The 19,633-nt window shown below is 45.6% G+C and overlaps 1 protein-coding gene across 1 annotated transcript in view; it reads left to right on the top strand.

Annotated features, from left to right (window-relative positions):
* STIL (STIL centriolar assembly protein) overlaps positions 1–19,633 on the top strand; it is a 340,881-nt gene that overhangs the window by 30,631 nt on the left and 290,617 nt on the right. The window contains exon 5 of the mRNA XM_086952397.1: positions 17,964–18,151. Coding sequence (XP_086808523.1) covers positions 17,964–18,151 — 188 coding nt within the window. The remainder of the gene's footprint in view (positions 1–17,963; positions 18,152–19,633) is intronic.

The following is a 19,633-nucleotide window of genomic DNA, read 5'->3' as shown; positions in this document are numbered from 1 at the left end:
TTAAGTGCTGAACTAAATATATGCAGGGATCCTTTGACCACAGGAGGGAATGTTATCAAAGCTTTTGAAACCATATGTAAAAATGTTGCTGAGACACTTACATGCAAACCCACCAATAAGTCACGTAAAGCACAGGGATGGTTTAATGCCGAATGCACCAAGGCACATAAAAAACTTCTAGAGGCTCTAAAATGCAAGCCACGTAACCCAACTGAAGTGTCCCAATTAAGGAAAGAATATAGGAGTACGACTGAGGCTCGAAAAAGAGAAATAAAAGACAAAGCCTGGTAAGCACTATATGACAATCTAACGTTAAGGGATAGTGCAAAATTTTGGTCTATAGTGAACTCTCCTTTGTTTAATGGTAGAGAGAATGAGTCACTAGAGGTGAATATCACCGAGAAACAATGGTTAGACCATTTTGAAACCATCTATGGAAGTAAGACCACCACTACCCCGTTTACCCCTATAGATTCCTTAACTACAGACACTCCTCTAAGGGTAACGGTAAAAGAGGTACTAAATGCCATAGAAAATACTGCCGGCGGGAAAGCCCCCGGCCCGGATGGGGTACCGGCTGATATGTACAAAGCACATCCTTATATATGGTCTATAGTACTTGCAAATGTTTTTAATTTAGCATGTATGAACACATCTGAAATACCGATCACTTGGTCACACTCGGTCATCATCCCAATTTTTAAGAAGGGGCAAAGGGGTGATCCCAGGTGTTATAGACCGATATCGTTACTTGATTCATCTTTTAAGATACTTGGTAAGGTCATCTTAAACAAAATTAACATGTGGGAAAAGGAAAATGCAATTCTATGCAATACTCAATATGGATTTAGAACAGGGAGGGGTACTGAGGAACAGTGTCTTAATTTATATATGACCATTTGTAAATATACTGTTGCTGCTAGGGGGTCGGTCCACCTTGCTTTTATGGACTTGTCCACAGCGTTCGACCTAGTAAATAGGTCGAAGTTGTGGACGATTCTCTCGGAGTTGGGTCTGGACCCTGCTCTGATAAACTTTTTGGCCTTCCTGCACAATGACTTGACTGCATCAGTCCGTATGACAACGGATGGTAAATGCACCGCTGGGTTTAGATCAGTAAGAGGGGTTAGACAGGGGTGCATTTTGGCCCCCATGTTATTTTCATTGTATATCAACTCTTTGTATTCCGTTTTATCAACAGCTACCCCAGATATACCTAACATGAGTGGGTCACCGCTGCCTGTACTGATGTACGCCGATGACACGGTCCTCATTGCCAGAACCCCTAATGGTTTACAGTTGCTCCTTGATTCTTTCGGGGCTTTTATGCAAAAACTAGACCTGGTTGTAAATATGGAAAAATCGCACGTTATGTCTATTGGGAAAGGAAAGAAAACCACAAAAACCCTACGATGTAATGGAGTCATTTTGACCAAAGTTAAAACATTTACATACCTAGGTGTTATTTTTGATGACTTGGGCACCTGGACCCCACAGATTGTAAATAAAGCAATGGCTATACGGCGGTCATTTGCAGCGATACTGGGTTTTGCAAAGAGACTGGGGGGTAAACCTACAGAAGCCATACTCACCCTGTATAGAGCCAAAACCCTGGCCCTGGCTAGATACGGGGCTGGGATCTGGGGATTCAGGGACTTAGTTCCGATACAGAAGGAAGAGAATAGGTCCATGCGCCAATTATTGGGTTTACCACAGTCTACACCCATTTTCTCTGTCCTGACGGAATTAGGGCAAGGATACATTGAGGATACCCTTAACCTGGCCCCACTACTTCTTTGGGTGAAACTATGGCTGAACCCCAGCTTGACTCTAAATCGTCAAATTATCAGTGACTGCATGGGGAGAATAAAATGGCTGACCTATATCAAAACTGTTGCTACTCAATTGGGTTGTGCTGACCTGTATAGTAACCCGGAAAGGCTATGTAAAGAGGATGTCACATGGATTAAAGCCCAATTTCTAAAATCGAGAAACGTGTATCGTGAAGCCCAGGAAATTGAGAAAATCACTGTAAGGGCTCACTACACTGTATTATCAACCATGTCCATTCAGCCCTATTTGATGGTAGTGAATAGGCCATATCATCGGTGGCTTCTCACGAAATTCCGCTTCAACCAGATGCACCTCCTTCTGGGTGAATATCCGATTTGGAATAAGCCAAGGGATCATGCCCCATGCAAATGTGACTCTTTCACTGACCAAGACCTGACTCATTTTGTATTTTTCTGTCCCTTTTTTGCGGAGGGGAGAGGAAAATATATACTACCACTTTTGAGGAACAGGGGATTTACGCAAGTGAAACCCGCTATGTTGTTTTTACAACTCATGGAGACCCCCATTGTAATGTTTGGGGTTGCAAGCTTTTTGGTAGCAGCGATGAGAGCTAAACGACTTAGATTACTGAATACCTCAACCGCTGAATGAATTATGTATATAACAAGGTTTAGCCCAGCCCAACCTATTTCCTTATGAGTTGTATAATTTTGTTCCCGGTAGTATCAGTGTAATTGAAAATGGCAACGAAGTACCTATAGAATCAAAAGTGATGGTTTAATTAAGGTACATGACTTATCGTTTAAAAAGTAAATAGTAATATTTGAACCTGATTCTCCCTGCACAAATGTTCTTTTACCGTTTTTAACGTTTTTACGAATGCTTGCTATATGTTGTACAGTATTGGTTTTAAAAATGAATGAAATGTATGTCTATTCCATTTTTAAATGTGTATGTGTTTGTAGTATACTTTTATGATTTTAATTAATCGAATAAAGTATTTTTGACCCTGACCCTATAAAGCCCTCAATGGACCGTGCCCTTCCTATCTAGCCAAAAGATTCACTCTCTACCTCTCGACCCGTCAGTTGCGATCTACCTCCAGAAAGCAGGTGGTCATCCCCAGATTTAGAAGAGCTCGCCTGGGTGGACAATCTCTGACGGTAAAGGGAGCTCAAATGTGGAACGCCCTGCCAGACGCTCTTAGACACGCTCCCAATCTGACCAATTAAAAAAAACAAGCATTTACAATGCAATGGTCTCAGCATTATTAAAGGTAGAGCTATTGGCATTGCTCATGACATTTTTTTTCATTTTCTTTTTTTAAAAAAACATAAATAAATGGTATTGTCATTTACAATGGCAATAGGTGAGCATTAGGCAGTAGTAGAGAGTATTCCCGGACACAGAGCCACACACACAGACAGAGCCTGTGTGTGTGTGTGTGTGTGTGCATGGCTCTGTCTGTGTGTGTGTGTGTGTGTGTGGCTTTGTGTCCGCGAAAACGCTCTACTACTCTCTAATGCTCACCTATTCCCATTGTAAATGACAACACCATTTATTTATGTTTTGAAAAATAAAAAAAATGAAAAAAAATGTCATGAGCAATGCCAATAGCTCTATCTTTAATAATGCCGAGCTTGGGAGGAGGGGTCACTGATCTGAGAGCTCCGGACTGTCCCTGGACCATGAAGGGGGCTTCCTGCATGCACTTTGCAAGGGGGCCCCCTCAAGTTTCGTTACACCACTGGCATAACGTTACTCTTTGATGGTAGTGGACGGGTGTGGAGAGGAGCTTTATGGATTCTGTGGTTTGAAAATAAAACGCTGCCTGTGGTGAATGGACAAAGTGGCAGGAAAGATGAGACAGTGACAACAGGGTGACAGAGTGACGAGGAGGGACCAGACTATAATGAGTGCACGTCTAGCTGTGGTGCACCGGAGCTTGTGGTTGTGAAGGCTATTAATACAGCACTGCCCAGTTCCTAGCGCCTTGAAGTGGAGGCTGGGTTTACTATCGGAGCTGATCACCCCAGATAACGTGTCTACTCTCCGAGTGTAGTTTCCCAGGGCCGGCCTGTGCGGAAATGTTGCCCCTGTGGAGTACGGAGGTCGGGAGAGCTGTCAGAGGTGGGAGCGCACGGACCCTGCTGGGGACACACGGATGTCTCTGGTGAGAGCACGATTTATTTCCTAGCCCCAGAGCTGCATACAGTGAAAAGCTCAAGGGACTATACTGAGAACACCCAGTTTCACAGTCCAAAACAAGTAAGATGTAATGGTTTGTAGAAGTGAAAATGGCCCATTGTGTGTTATCTGCTCAGAAGGGCAATGTAAAGTGAATCTTGCCTTACTAGGACATAACAAATTGTAGAAAATATTTAAATCAGAAATCTACCTTGTTTAGTCTTTGTCTTCATAACGACTTATTGAGGACTACGATGTCATCATCAATGCATACAAATGTCAACACTGATAAAGAGCAAGTCAGGGTCTAGGGCATTTACGAGACTTCAACCAGCGTAAAAAAAAATTAATAGAAAACTTGAATGCAGTAGATTTACTGTAGACCATGACCCACATACTCCAATCTGCTTCGAGGCATCCAGAGTAGTGTGCTGGTGCAATACAAATATACACCGTTGCTAGGTTTTCCAACAAAAGGGACTGGAGAATAAGAAGTGCCCCATGATGGGCCAGCAAAAACAACCCACTAGTAAGACTGCACAACAGTAATTCATAATTCACCTGCCATGGGCCCCAGCCACTCCCTTTATGGTTAGGGCATCCATTTAGAGTGGTCAACTGCCACTATACAAATCATACAATCTGAAAGGGATAGTGGTCTGTCCGGGTGAAGAAAACCACTTTAGAAACGTTAACATTTCACAGCAATGTTATGCTTGCCGATTTCACAAACCTTATAGATAGGAAATAGTGCTATTATTTTGTGGATGGGTTTACTGGCCAGAAAGACTTAAGTACCATGGACACAGTCATTCTCTTTCAAATAAAAACGCGCCAATGCAACAGGCAGGTCTGTGGGATTGATGAGGAGGAGACATCCTACCAAACTAGCCACTTGCATTTATGTAAACTAACTCCCAACCATAAATATTAGCATCAAATGAGTACTTATCGCATAGTATGTTTATTTTTGCTAAATTCTGCATTTCTCATTACTTTGACGTGCAAGGGGCTGTGCAACGCTTTATAATAAGTTTGAAATTAAACGTATAGAGACACCAAGTGGAAAGGCAAGTAATATCAAGAATTACAGAATTGGGACTCATGTCCGAGTCCGATTTCCCACAGTTTTTTGATCCATGCAATAGGCATTGTACGAACCGGACCATAGCTGCACGTCAGCACTCACATTCTGAATGGTCTTTAAATATATATTTCCAGTGATAAAAAGCAGTTTAAAAACAATGTACCCAAAAAAGCTCACTCACGACTACCTCCTCCCCTTGCACCATTCAATACACAGGGAACAGGCGATCTGTGATACTACGACATCTGCTCGCCCAACCTGCTCCCGGCTCACCACTAGGCCTGCCCATCCAAGAAACAGGACGTAGGACGAGGTTTACCTACGACGGCCTCGGTGCAAAGATATTAATTACTGCAGTGTGTCGACCCCGCACTCAGCGGCAGCAGGACCCGTTTAAGTGACCCAGAAACAAAGTGAAAAAAATAAAAGATATAAAAAAGCTCACTCACGACTACCTCCTCCCCTCGCACCATTCAATACACAGGGAACAGGCCATCTGTGATACTACGACATCTGCTCGCCCGGCCTGCTCCCGGCTCACCACTAGGCCTGCCCATCCCAGAAACAGCACTCTGTCCTGATCAGATACCTAAGTGCAAAATATATTTCTGAGGGTAAAAATATGACCTTAAAATGTACATTATTTAAAAAGTAACAAGGGCTATATTTTGGCACTGTAAGTAATTCGACTTGAAGCTTACTTAATGAGGATATGGGTCACTGATTTCAGGCCGTCGCTCGTGTAGGGCAGTCCCCCAAATAACTGCTTTCCACCAAGGGCTTGTAAAATGCATCGGTGACATGTTGGTGCAGGCAGTCGGGCATGGAGCTGGACTGCGTCTGTTAGAGGGCATCATGGTGGCGCACATCGGATCCGGGGGTGAAGCGTGACTCCTAGGGCTGGAGCACACAGGCGAGCCTGGGGATGGAGTGTGACTCCTAGGGCTGGAGCACGGCCGACAGGGAGCCACGAACAGCGGGAGCGGTTTCGTATCGCCAGAACACCGAGAGGGGGGACAGCGGGAGCCACAACAGGGAGGGGGCGGGAGGGGGACAGCGGGACGGGAGAGACTCGTGGGGAGGGTGGGGGGGGACGGGAGAGACTCGCGGGGGGGGGGGAACGGGAGAGACTCGCGGGGGGCGGGGGGGACGGGAGAGACTCGGGGGGGGGGACGGGAGAGCCTCGGGGGACGGGAGAGCCTCGGGGGACGGGAGAGCCTCGGGGGACGGGAGAGCCTCGGGGGACGAGGCGCGGGGGACGGGAGAGCCTCGGGGGATGGGAGAGCCTCAGGGGACAGGAGAGCCTCAGGGGACGGGAAAAATAAACGGCAAAAACAAAACATGGAAAGAAAAATAAAACGGCAAAAACAAAACGGCGGCCACAACGACTTTCGGATTCAGGGCGGGAACGAGGACAGCGGGAGCATGCGACCTACCTCATGTACAACAAACAGCTTAATGGCGGCCGGCGCTCCTGAAATTTTTCCGAATTGGGGGCGTGGTTTTGATGTTCTGAGTGACGGACAACGTCACTGTCTAAAGAACATCAAAAATTACGCCCCCAAATCCGAAAAGGACGGAGCTTGTTTGGAGTGACGCATCTCTCCTCCAATGGCTGGCCTCCGTTTAGGAAGCCAGCCAATGAAGGAGAGATGGGGCACGGAGGCGGGACCTTCGGCGCTACTCAGACTCATTAAATCTCCGGCCTAAGACTGCGCAAGCGCAGCCAGGCCTTCGACCTAAAAACTGCTTAAAACTCACCTCTTTCAAGTTCATGAATAGCTGACTCCTTTTTCCAATTTTAAAAAACTGCTTAAAACTCACCTCTTTCAAGTTCATGAATAGCTGACTCCTTTTTCCATTCTGATCCAGTTTCGTCCCCGCGCCTGGACAGTCTGGACTATCGGAGCGCGTTATGAATCCACATATAACATATAACAGGGGGGCACCATCCACATTGCACTCCGCTACTCCCTCACATTCCTCTGCTCTCAATCCATCCGACTTCAGTGTAATAGATGTGAAAAAAAATGCGACACATACCCCTCACTTCCTGCCCACCTCCCTCCACCCACTCCAACCTCCCAATTAGGTCGAGACCAAGTCCTTCCCCCACCCGCACATCATCCCCATTAACCATCCAACGCAACATTTGGGGAACACCCGTTAGGGTGAGAGGATCGGCAACGAATACTCGCACCGGGGTGCAGTTGCTATATTAGAACCATGTGTCCCATCTGTGCACATTAACAAAGTATGCGACCAAGTGTCCATAACCCCATGAAACATAAAACACATGTTTAGGAAGGTATCACCCGCCCACCACACGTTCTGCTCTCAATAACACATCAGCTTTTGTTTGCAATCAACACCAACAAGGAATTAGAAGAAGACAGGCCCGCCTACGTCCGGCAAATCAAATATAACCTCACCAACATTAGTCTTTTTCCTCCAGGCCTGATGCCCCTGCTGCGCCGTACATCAGGCCCAGCCGAGGTCTGGATTTATAAATATGCTTTGTGAATTTCAGGGCTGACTTTGCGTCCGTCAAGAAGTGTGCCTGCTCCTCATGCATTATCTTCAATTTGGCCGGATATAACATTGCATAGGGCAGTGGTTCTCAAACTTTTTCGGCCCACGGCTCCCTTAACTGATTGCCTATTGCCTGTGGCTCCTCATTATGTACATTTTTTTGTTAGGTGGGGGGAATGTAAGCCCAGCCTTGCTAGTACTTCCATTTTTCATCCCTGAAAATAATTGGGATGAAGCAGATGAAGGTATTATAGTCATAAATGTAGGAAAATAAAAATACAACAGGCTTACTCAGGTGCGCCGTCTTTGAGAAGCACTTACATCAGTTTGCACTCAAGGTTGAGTATGAAGATGATCTTTTCCATGATGTGAGCATTAGAAGTATTTACTTATGAAACAACCTAAAGTGGAAGCTAACACTGTTATGTTCCAAAAAATATTTGCACATGTTTTATATTCATTAGGAATTTATGATCTGCCACTGCACTATGTTGGTATTTACCTTGTGAATGCTCTTAATTTTCTGTTACCGAAGTTCCTCTCCTGGCTTTGCTGTAGCAAATGTGTTCTTTGCTCTGCCACCAAAAGCTACTGCTTTGTCTGTGGTCGCACATGCAGTGTCTGCGGGTCTTGCAGCGATGCAATAGGCATGTGTATCTACTACTGGCCTTTGAGGTTTCTTTGTCAGGACTGCCAACACTTCATGGTTATGTTGAATGTGTTTGCTGGGTGCACCCTTTAATTGCGCACCTGCATAATTACTGCCTGTACAAAGGCGTGAATGGTCTAGTTTAGTGTGTTTGTTAAAACGTTTTTGAGGGCTAATACCATTTTCCGAGTCGGTGTTAGCCTCGTAAAAGGTGTAAGCGATGGTAATGCTTAGAGTTTGTTAATTCATGGTTTCAGAAGTTTACTCTGAATATTTCCATGCTTTCTTCTAATTTGGTTTTGCACAAACTTAGAGGACTGCTTTAAATTCGAGCCTTTCCCTTTTGTTACCTGTTCTCAGTGCGGTCTGTAGTCTGCTAGGTCAGGCAGGACTCGTGGGTCATTCTGATAAGGAGCATAGCAACATCACACTAGTGGGAGACTGCAAATAAACTGTCCCAGACTTCCAATACATTATTTGGCCTTGGCAAAAACGACGGAATAATAAAGGTGTCGGAGGATCGTATTCACTGAATAGACGGTCTGTGGTGTCACTACGTGAAGCCAATGGAGCATTTTTCAGGCACAGGTTTTGTTTTACACTTTGTATTTAATACGAGTCTTTCACTGAAGAAAAAGGTTGCTTACGCTGATTGTTCGTGAAGTAGGTTGCTTACTAGATGGCAGTGTAAGCAATTATTTATACAGCATTCCTCTTTACACAGATGAATTAGAAAGCCAGCCTGCGTCATTAAGTATATTAATAAAATGACTTCTTTTTAACTTAAAAAGCAAGCATGAATTTGCTACTTGCCCAAAAGCATTCAGAAAAATTGATGGGTTAACACCATTATTCAAAGCAACACTGCTTATTAGTGATTAATAAAATGAACTTTTTCATGTTACTGTATGTGGTCCCAATTATTTTGGTTTTCCAAGACAGCCAGAAAATCAGGGACCTGCAAATTTAATAGTCTTGCTCAGATCGCACAGCTTTCCAGAAGAATGATGACCTGGCAGCGGCCTCGCTACCAACTGATATCTATTGTAGAATGAAAGAAAACCAAAGCCTTTCAAATCCCGGGCATGTGCTTGATAGCAGTGTGTTTGCGGCGCCCCAGGCTAGTTTTGACGGCGCACTGGGGTGCCGCGGCGCACAGTTTGGGAACTGCAGGCATAGGGCACTGAAGCAGCCTGCAGTAGTTTCTTCGCTGGTACAAACTCCCTCCTGGCCGCCTGCACTACTGGGGTGTAGTCTGGGAAAAAGGACAGTGTATCTCCCTTATAAACAACTGGGGCCTTAGCCCTAGCCTCCCTCAGGATAGCGTCTGTCAGCATAATTCATGAGGCGCGCAAATATCAGGCGAGGCGGGGCACCAGGCTTAGGTCTTGGCCCCAGTGAACCTTGTGCCCTCTCCACTATCATTACTGTGGACAGCACTGAGCCAAACAGATTACGCAGTAACCCATCTATAAATGTCTTCATTTTGGAAATGGCGGTGGATTACGGCAGGCCAATAATGCGAAGATTGTTGCGCCTCGAGCGCGCTTCGAAGTCCGCATTTTTCGCCGTATGACTCCCAGTACCTTCTCCATCTGTAAGATTTGGGTCTGTGATTCAGCTTGCGAGTCCTGCGTGTCAGTCTATTTTCTAGAACGTCTAACCTGTGCTCATGCTTATCCACTTTCTTCTTTACAATATCCAGCCCAGTCGCCAGCGCGTCTATTTTACTATCTATCGACTTCATGCCGGCCCGTAGCACCTTGTGACTCCGATTGTTCACCCATTGCTTCTGTGGCGTGCGTGCTGCGTTTATTTTCAAATTGCAGTTTGGTTTCTTAAGGGTCCGCCTTTCCCATTTTGGTAATGATAGCCGTAGATCACTGTGGAATGATCAGCCCTACTGCCCTGCACAAGCTCAGTCACAGTAGTCCCCACTGTCGTGAGGCCAGTCAGTGCCACCCTCTCGCATCACTTTTGCAGCAGTTACAATAGGGGGGGGTCGACCAATCTCCAGGTCCATATGCTATCAGCAGCGGGTCAGCTTTCCCCGTCCGCGCCCAATCAAATCTGGAATTGCACCACAACTCGGGGCAAGTCAAATGTAATCCTAGCAGTGAATCCAATCAGACCAGCGTTTACTGTAGCGATGCCCCAGCTCAGCCACAGGTGCAGCCAGTCATTCCCATCAAGTGCTAAACACCGCTCGTCCCAAGCGACAAGCCCGCGGGAGACTTAAAGGCACAATTGGACCCTCAGCGCACCTAGAGCGGCACACACACAGGGCACACCGTGGGGAGCGTCGGGCCGCCGCACCCTCAAAAGCCGTACAGCCCCGACCCCGCCTGGCACCACCACGCATATACACTAGTGCACTCAGACAGGACCGCACCGCCTGACCAACTCCAGGGCCAGCCCGCACGTGTACTCCACTTACTGCGACTCCCTCCAGTCGTTACCAGCTCTGCGCTCCTCGGCGGGCCCATCTGCTCCTCCAGGGCCAACCTCACTCGTCACTGCAGCGGCTCTGGATCCTCAATCCATTCTCGCCCTAGCCACCTCGCGCGCAACACTTAGCGCGGCGGAAGCGCACAGGCAATTGCACTCCACAGTGTTTTTTTTCCTTTAATGCCAGCCGATCGCCCGCCGCGTTTTCAGATCTGCCCAGTCTTGCCCACCGCCAGCAACCCCAGATCCAGCACTTTGTTGAACCTCCCGGCTCAGTTCCGACCAGCACCCCACAACGCAGTGGCTCAGCTCCACCGAGCCCGGTAACTTCCGCCGCCACACGGTGCGGGCCAAACGTACAGATGTCCGCCGTCCGCTCCACTCTGCTCTCACTTCTGGGGCTGGTTCACCTCACCAGTATCAGCGCCGCACTGAGTTGAGCCCCGCACTTTCCGGCTTTCAGTAGCACACTTCGGTAGTCGCGACTTAGGCCAGCACTATCTTCCCCCCGGCCTCATCGGTGAAAGATGGATTTTTTTTTAGGTGGTTACACGGCGGTCGCGGAAGTGAAAACCTCACCGCTTATAGACACCGTCCCATGTGGGTTTGGCAGTTCACAGACGGTCCTGAAAGGGTGGTATTCGTCGGATTGGGAATCCGGCTTGCGGAGCTCCCTCAAGAGGCAGCCATTCCGCCTCGCGTCGAAACCACACCCCATTCATGATTAATTTTTATAGCACTTCCAAGACTGCTATCCCCTGTCCCCTGAACACCCTCCGTCCGTTAATGGATACGGTGATTCCAGTTATAACTAGAATATGCAACTTAATGTTTCATACAGGCATCTTTCCAATCCACCTAAAGAAAACTTTATTAAAACCTCTCCTAAAAAAACCTGGCCTAGATAAAACAGAATTGAAAAACTTTAGGCCCATAGCTAATCTACCACTCCTTGCAAAAATAGTAGAAAAAGCCATGAATGTTCAACTCACGGAATTCATCGAACAAAACCATCTGCTCGATGAATCACAATTCGGCTTCCGTAAGTTTCATGGAACGGAAACAGCGCTTATTAAAGCGGCGGATGATATCCGATTAATAAGAGACCAAGGTGGTGCAGCACTTTTGGTGCTTTTGGATTTATCGGCCGCCTTCGACACGGTTGACCATAAGATCTTGGTCAGCCGTGTCGCAAGGATGGGCGTGCAAGGCCTAGCTAAAAATCTTTTAGCATCTTTTCTGGCGGAGAGAACCCAGGCCGTCACTCTGGGTCAATTCAAGTCCGCAGAGCTGACACTGCCATGTGGGGTACCACAAGGTTCATCCCTTAGTCCGACACTTTTTAATATCTACGTGTCGGACCTCGCAAAAACCATCAAAGCGCACGGGATGAACCTTACCTCATATGCTGATGACACCCAGCTGATCCTAGCAGTCAGACATGATGGGGAAACAGTAGCAGAAAGTTTCAGAACAGGTATGCTGGCCATCGGACATTGGATGTCAGCAAATTGTCTGAAACTAAACTCTGAGAAAACGGAGGTGGTCACTTTTGGCCATCTCAGCCCCAACTGGTCGCCATCATGGTGGCCTTCATCATTTGGAACTTTGCCAAAACCAGCCACAAAAGTAAGAAATTTGGGCGTCATTTTTGACGACAAACTAAATTTCATGGCCCATGCCAATCAAACGGCTAGTGTAGCATTTTTTAAATTACGCTTGATAAGGAAGATTCTCCCTTTTCTCCCAAACAATGTAGGCAAAACTTTGGTCAGTTCCTTGGTCCTATCGGCATTGGATTACTGCAATGGACTGTTTTCCAATGCCCAAGTGAGGGTCATCAAGAAAATGCAAACAATTCAAAACGCTGCAGCCAGACTTCTTTCAGATACCCCCAGATTTAAGCCAATAGCCGAGACCTTAAGAAGTTTCCACTGGCTCCCCGTTAGGAGCAGAATTAAATTTAAAACATTATGTATTGTCTATAAATCGCTACATCATCAAGCACCCCAATTTTTTAGAGACAACCTTGTTCATTATGCTCCCCCACGAACACTTCGTTCAACAACACAGAATGATTTGGTGGTACCTCGGACCAAGCTGGTCAACTGGGGAGACAGACGCTTTCTGGTCACGGCCCCAAAGCTGTGGAACACTCTCCCGCAATCTATAAGATCCTGCACAACCCTCATCTCTTTCAGGAAGAAACTGAAAACTTGGTTATTTAGCCTCTAATAAGTTTAATAGAGTAGCACAGGAGAGCAAACATATGAACAGCGCCGAGACGCCTGCGGGCAATTGTTCGCGCTTAACAAGTGTTAAAAATAAATAAATAAATAAATAAATAAATAAATATCACAAAGGCAGTATCCTTTACCCAATTTGCCCCTAGGCTGCCCCAGCAGAGTGGCATAGAAGACCCAGCCAGTAATGGAAGCATCTCCCTACAGTTAGAAAACAGTGGAGTTACTGATGAGCTGTGTAGGGATCATTTTGCCACAGTGCAGTTGTTCTGCTTATTGCTATTAGCCAGGTGATCCAAAGGTGGGTAGTAGCCTCCATTCACAAGTACTTGACAGACAGCGCTAGTATCCAGCCAAACAATTGTGTAGGTGTTTTTTTTCTTGGTCAGGATTTCTTATGGCCTTTGCAACATCCGAGGGAGACTCTTTGTGTGGGAGTTGGCCTGTCCAAGGCACAAAGAGAACTTTGTGCTGGGCCGGTCTGATTTGATATAATGAGGACCTTTCAATGGACTGGTTATTGTCAGCCTGATATTCTTCACTCACAGAAGACCATGACATCCCAAGAGGTTGGCTGTTTGATTTTTGTAAGAAAATAATATTGACACACTTCAGAAACGCAAAAACCACAGTTGATGGACAGAATGCAGAACAATGTCATACATTCACCCCAGTACAGAGATCTGGGCCTAAATCCATCATTTTTTTTGCATTCCACACCACCCCATTTCAGACATGGCCATATGCAAATCAGTCTGACCCTGTGCCTCATGGGAACAGTCCAGCCCGAACTGCCAAGCCATGCCTTCCCTGGACCGGAAACAAGCTTCCGAGGACCGGTTTCTGGCATTCCAGCCGTCTTCAGCCCGGCTTGCTTGAATCCAGTGGTGTGGAGAGCATGGGACTCACGTCTGAGCATACCCATCCCACTCGGGGCGACAAATGCAAAAACCACAGTTGATGGACAGAATGCAGAACAATGTCATACATTCACCCCAATACAGAGTTCTGGGCCTAAATCCATCGTTTTTTTGCACTCCACACCACCCCAGTTCAGACATGGCCATATGCAAATCAGTCTGACCCTGTGCCTCATGGAAACAGTCCAGCCCGAACTGCAAATCCATGCCTTCCCTGGACCGGAAACAAGCTTCCGAGGACCGGTTTCTGGCATACCAGCCGTCTTCAGCCCGGCTTGCTTGAATCCAGTGTGTGAAGTGCATGGGACTCGCGTCTGAGCATAAACATCCCACTCGGGGTGACAAATGCAAAAACCACAGTTGATGGACAGAATGCAGAACAATGTCATACATTCACCCCAGTAAAGAGACGTGAGTCCCATGCTCTCCACACCACTGGATTCAAGCAAGCCGGGGTGGTGTGGAGTGCAAAAAAACTATGGATTTAGGCCCAGATCTCTGTACTGGGGTGAATGTATGATAATGTTCTGCATTCTGTCCATCAACTGTGGTTTTTGCACACTTCAGAAACAGTAATGAAAGACCGTAATCTTCAGGAAAAAATTATCCAGCTCCTTATATTTTGAGCGAAGGGAACACTGAATTGCTTTTTAATTTATTTTTGATTTCATTTGTGGTAATTATGCAGCACACCCCTACCTTCATGCTTCAGTGGACAGCTATACATGAATGATCCTAACAAAAGGACATGGGGTAACGCACAAGTCAAAGTGCAAGAAGGATACATATTTCCAGACAAAAGAGCTGAGAAGGAAGGGACTAGGCTTATGTTCAGATATATGTTGAGTTGGGTTGGGCAAGGATGTAGTTAAGTCTGACAGAAAAGGAGCCTGGCGATCAGTATCAGATCAATGTCTTCCAGATTATGAATGCATGACTTGTTTACTTGTATTTTTTTCTTTCTTAGTCTTAGCAATATTCAGCTTCATCAGGTAGCTGGTATGGGCGACCTTGTCAATGATCTGAAGGGCTTTTAAATGTATTTGTGTGCCAGAAGAGACATCCATCATTGATGTGGCCGAGCTCACCTTGGCCAGTGCTGAGTCAGGTGGCAGCGTGGACGGTGGCCTCCAGAGGTTGCAGAGGGTCTGGAGGACTGTTGGCACAGCTTTATCACCATAAAATATCTTTTTTCACAGTTCCATCATGTGATACTGCTCTTCCTCACCGCATTGTGTGCCCCCCTCAGAGCCCGCTATATACCTGTTTTTTTGTGTCACTCTCCTTTGTGTCATTTGTCTGTGGATCATGCGATTATTCTTGTTGTGTATTCTTACTTGATGTAGATATTGGGTTTTTGACCTTCCTTCCACCCTTTTGTAAAGCGCTCTGATAACCTTTGGGTTCTTGTTCGCGCTATATAAAACTTTATAAATAAATAAATACATGTTAATGTGGATGTGAAAAGTTAGTACACCACATTAAAGCAGAAAATCATTCTTCTGCTCGCTTTGTTTCCATTTTTTTGTTTATATATTCTTTTTACAGTTGGAACAATATATCAAGCATTGGCATAGCCAATAGGTCTCGCCTTTGGGACCTTATAAGTGTTTAGCCATGCAACGGTTGATGTTGTTGCACCAAGGATATTGTGCTGCATAACTAAATACTTATAAAGGCCCCAAAAGCGAGACCTATTGGCTATGCCAGTTCCGTGTGCCCTAGACATCCCAGTTCTCCAGTCTTTCACTCTTACGCCATATTTCTTCCGACATATTTCTGATACCCTCCAGCTGCATATTACACACTTTCCCACAATTTCAATTGCCACATATGCAGCTATCTTGTTGAAGTAGACTTTTGTCTATGCAAGCTTTGCTGTGCATTGGGAGATAACTTTCACTGTAATCGAACTGAGCCTAGATGGAAAACTGTGACCCCTTTTATCTTCAAATTTACCTTTGGCAAGTTTTTAATAAGCGGAGGCAAACCTATACCGAGTTTGTTTCTGCAAGTTTACCTTGTGTTACATTAATTATTGAAGCAGTTCCAATGCTCACTCCAAGGCAGAGAAAGCATAGCATTTTGCGAAGTCCATGGAGTGTGGCTAGAAAAAGGAAACCTCAAATGCACCCCGGAATTCTACGACCTCAGCAATGAGCGTAACACTCCATGGTTTATGGCAGTCCACGTCTCATTACAGGTAGTCTAATGGCTGGATTTCCCCGGTGCTGTAAGTGATTCATTCTGCCCTTTTCTGTGGTGTTCCGGTCACGCACACATCTCTTCCGCAGGCCCGCGATCCACAGCCCAATTTGGCTGGAGCTCAGAAGAGCCTGTTTGTCCCCTGTCTTCTGACAATCCCTGCCTAAGCCCGGGTGAGGGACTTGGCAGAGGCCGCCGAAGTGTCGGAATGTATGCAAACACTTGTAACCAGGACTAATGTCATGCTTAACGTGATAGCCAAACAAGGCCTTCTCGCAAGATTTATATGCTAATTAAGGACTTCTCAGAATCCCGCAGATCCATAAAGAGGTTTCCTGACAAGTGGCCCGAGGGGCTGCCAGATTTCTCCTGTCGTCAATTCATCATGCCTGAATGGGAGAGATCGCTGGAGAAAATGTGGCAGTGGTATGGGGGGTGGTGGGAGAGGTTGCTTGGGGGCTGGGCGGGACGTACTTACGAGGGGGCGGTGGAGTAATTGGACAGGAGATCTCCAATCCAATAGTGTAAAGTAGAGAGATATAAAATAACATGCACTGCGCGTTTATTGTAAAACAAGCGCTGAAATGCAAGCGGGGCTGCGAAAGTGAAACAGTACTCGTGCATGCGGTGTGGGGAGTGTGGCCATAAGCACACACAGCGTTTCCCTTGCGGGAGCGAGCAGGGGCTCCGTGTGTTGGCAAGTTGATTACAAACATATGGTGTCAAAGCTCGCTCCCGCAAGGGAATCGCCAAACGCGTTGCCATTGAAAGCAATTCAACACATGCACGTTTTTAGTGCAAAAACTGAATCAATTCCAAAAGGTGTCCTCCTATGCAGTGCGTGCGTAGGCGAGACCTAAAAAGCATCTCTTACACTGACGTCATACTGAAAGTGAAACTATTCTGTACCGACTTGTTTCACTTTGATCGGTGCTCAGGTAGCATAGTGCTGTGTCCCAAGCCACAAACAAAACTGGAAAGAAACTGTTTGAACAGGGACATTGTCCCCTTTCCAACAGTATATCTACCAAGTAGATCCTTCTTTTGCAGAGACCCACCCACTGGTTGCCAGGATTTGCATTTGTGGGGAGAGGTGGGCTCTGTTATTGGCCACAATCACCCTCCCTCCCCATGGGCAGATGGAAAGCCCACTGGATCATCCAGGATATAATTAAAAATAAGTGTGGCAATCCACCCTGGGCTAGGGCTGTGACCTCACTCTATGAAAGTTCTAAAGAGGGGTCCATTTAAGGGTATTTACCAACAATCTGAAACCTTTTGGATGCCACGCCATTTAAAGAGGGGGCAAAATGCCAATTTCCTCTTATTTGTCATACTTGATGGCCACACTGTACCCTACAGACACCTGTGCGTTTCTGAAAACTAGAGACCCCAGTGAATCCAGGGTGGTGTAGCCAACAGTATTTCCTTACCCAGGATTCCCTGCCAACGTCCAACATTGGCCAAAATCATGCATTTTCCTCACATTTCTGCGAAGGAAAGTTGTCAGAATCTGAAACATTGTGGTCCAATGGTTCTGATAAAGATGGTACCCCGCTTATGTGGCTAATCTGATTACTAGAGACAAGAGCGGACCAAACCAGAGACCATGAGCAGACCACACCAGAGACCATGAGCAGACCACATTGACTTCAGATGGTCACAGTTTTAATCACTTACACCTCTGTTTACCCCTCACCCTTCAATTGCTACGGATCAGTTTCACGCTTTGTTACTGTGTTTTCCTTGGTGCAATTTTTTATGTTTTTAGAATGAAACCGTTTTTGTTTCTAACCAGTCTTCAATGCTGCTGTATCCTCTGTATTATGTGCATCTATTCAAAACATAAAATGTGTCTTGCTTGTAACTTTCTCCTTTTACTGCTTTTTGCCCCCTAGATGAAGAAGGTATAACCCTAACTGTAGATCGCTTTGACCCTGGCCGCGAAGCAACTGGTTGTGTGGGTAAAGTCCCTACTGCAGCTCCTCCTGGAGATATCATAATCCCTTGTACAGTGAAGACTTCACAACATTCTTCAGGAGAAATTACGTGGCATACATCTGAAAACTCCAGTGCCACACTTAAGGTGATACCAGAGTTCATAGTTAAACATGTCTGTTAAGTTATCCTTATGTTACATTTGTTTGAGATCATTATTTCCCCGAAGTTTTGAAGTTTGTTCAAATAAATTGTTTAGTTTAGCGGGTACAATTAATGGCAGGGTGTTACCTCCTTTATTATTAACTTTTGGGAATGGTATGTTATTATACTGTGGAATTATTCCTCATGGGATCTTCGTTTATAGACCTGAATTGGTATAACCAACTTGTTGAATGCTGGAGAGGCTTTAAAGTAAAGAATGTCTTTAGTGTAAAACTACATTTTTTTAAAGTAAATGTCAAAGTCTATCTGCAGGTTAAATTTGGTAAATCTGATGTGTTTGTTCAATTTAAAAGAAACCAATTTTAGATTTAAACAAAGTCATGGAAGGAAATGAAGCGTTTAGAGAGTACCATGTGAAGCTGCAGAAACAACACCACCTCCTTGAGAGCAGCCACACACCCTGTGTCAGAAAATGGCCAGTAGTGGCAGCTGAAATATCATTTCTTTCTCGTCACAGAAGGCAGAATCCTTGATCACTGGGATCTACCCTCAAAACTATTTTTGATTTGTTTAGATTTTTTAATTTTATTATTTTCAACATGTGTGAAGTTCCCAGTTTCCCTTCTTGTAACACGCAAAAATATGTCAAGGATCCTAAAGGGTTCTACAAATGAATCCTGCCTGATATGTTTCACTGAGTGCCCTTTTTGTGAAATAAATATGATGGCACACCCTCGATGAAAAAGGGGAATTCAACTTGGGGGTAGACAAAGTTGAGGCGGAAAGGTGTCCATGCAAGAAAAGTAGAAGTGATACCTAAGGAAGAGCCTGTATTTACATCAGCAAAGTCCACACTCCGAAAGAACATCCCCTTTGGGAGATATGAGGACATGTTGTGAGTATTGCTGCCAATCCTAATCTGCTTTTGAAGTGTTCAGCATCACTGTGCGCTTCTTCATATTCTGAGATCCAGGTTGGCAGTTAAGATACTTTCAACACCAAGTACTTTATGTTAAGAACTACTAGAACCGTTGCAACTTGTAGTGATGCCAAACCCTCCCTCCCTGCACTGAGAATGATGCTAAATCCTCCTTCAATGTTAGAGTTGTCTTTGGCATCAAATTTTATTGATGGCAAGCCAAGTCCGGAGTTGTGTAATAATTTCCAACTAGCCCTGTTCATCCATATATGCGCTATCAATCTGTTTTAGATCCATTGAACAGTTTTCATGTTCAAACACTGACTTCTCTAAGCTGCCACATACACAAACTTGCCAATCCATGAGGAATTCCTTTCACTTATGCAATCTGAACCCTAATGTTTTAAGAAGGGAACTTCTAAGGCTGCTTCATATGTGGAGGGTTATTTGGACATCGATAATGGGATATAGCCTAAGAATCCAGAGTTAAGGAGTCGCCATAACGCAGAGGTCTTCAAACTTTTTTGCTTTGAGCCCCCCTAAGCA

The sequence above is a fragment of the Lissotriton vulgaris genome, chromosome 1_1 (genome assembly GCF_964263255.1).
Source record: "Lissotriton vulgaris chromosome 1_1, aLisVul1.2, whole genome shotgun sequence".
Lineage (NCBI taxonomy): Eukaryota > Metazoa > Chordata > Amphibia > Caudata > Salamandridae > Lissotriton > Lissotriton vulgaris.
Note: the sequence above shows the minus strand (reverse complement) of the source record. Positions and strands in the feature narration are given on the sequence as shown.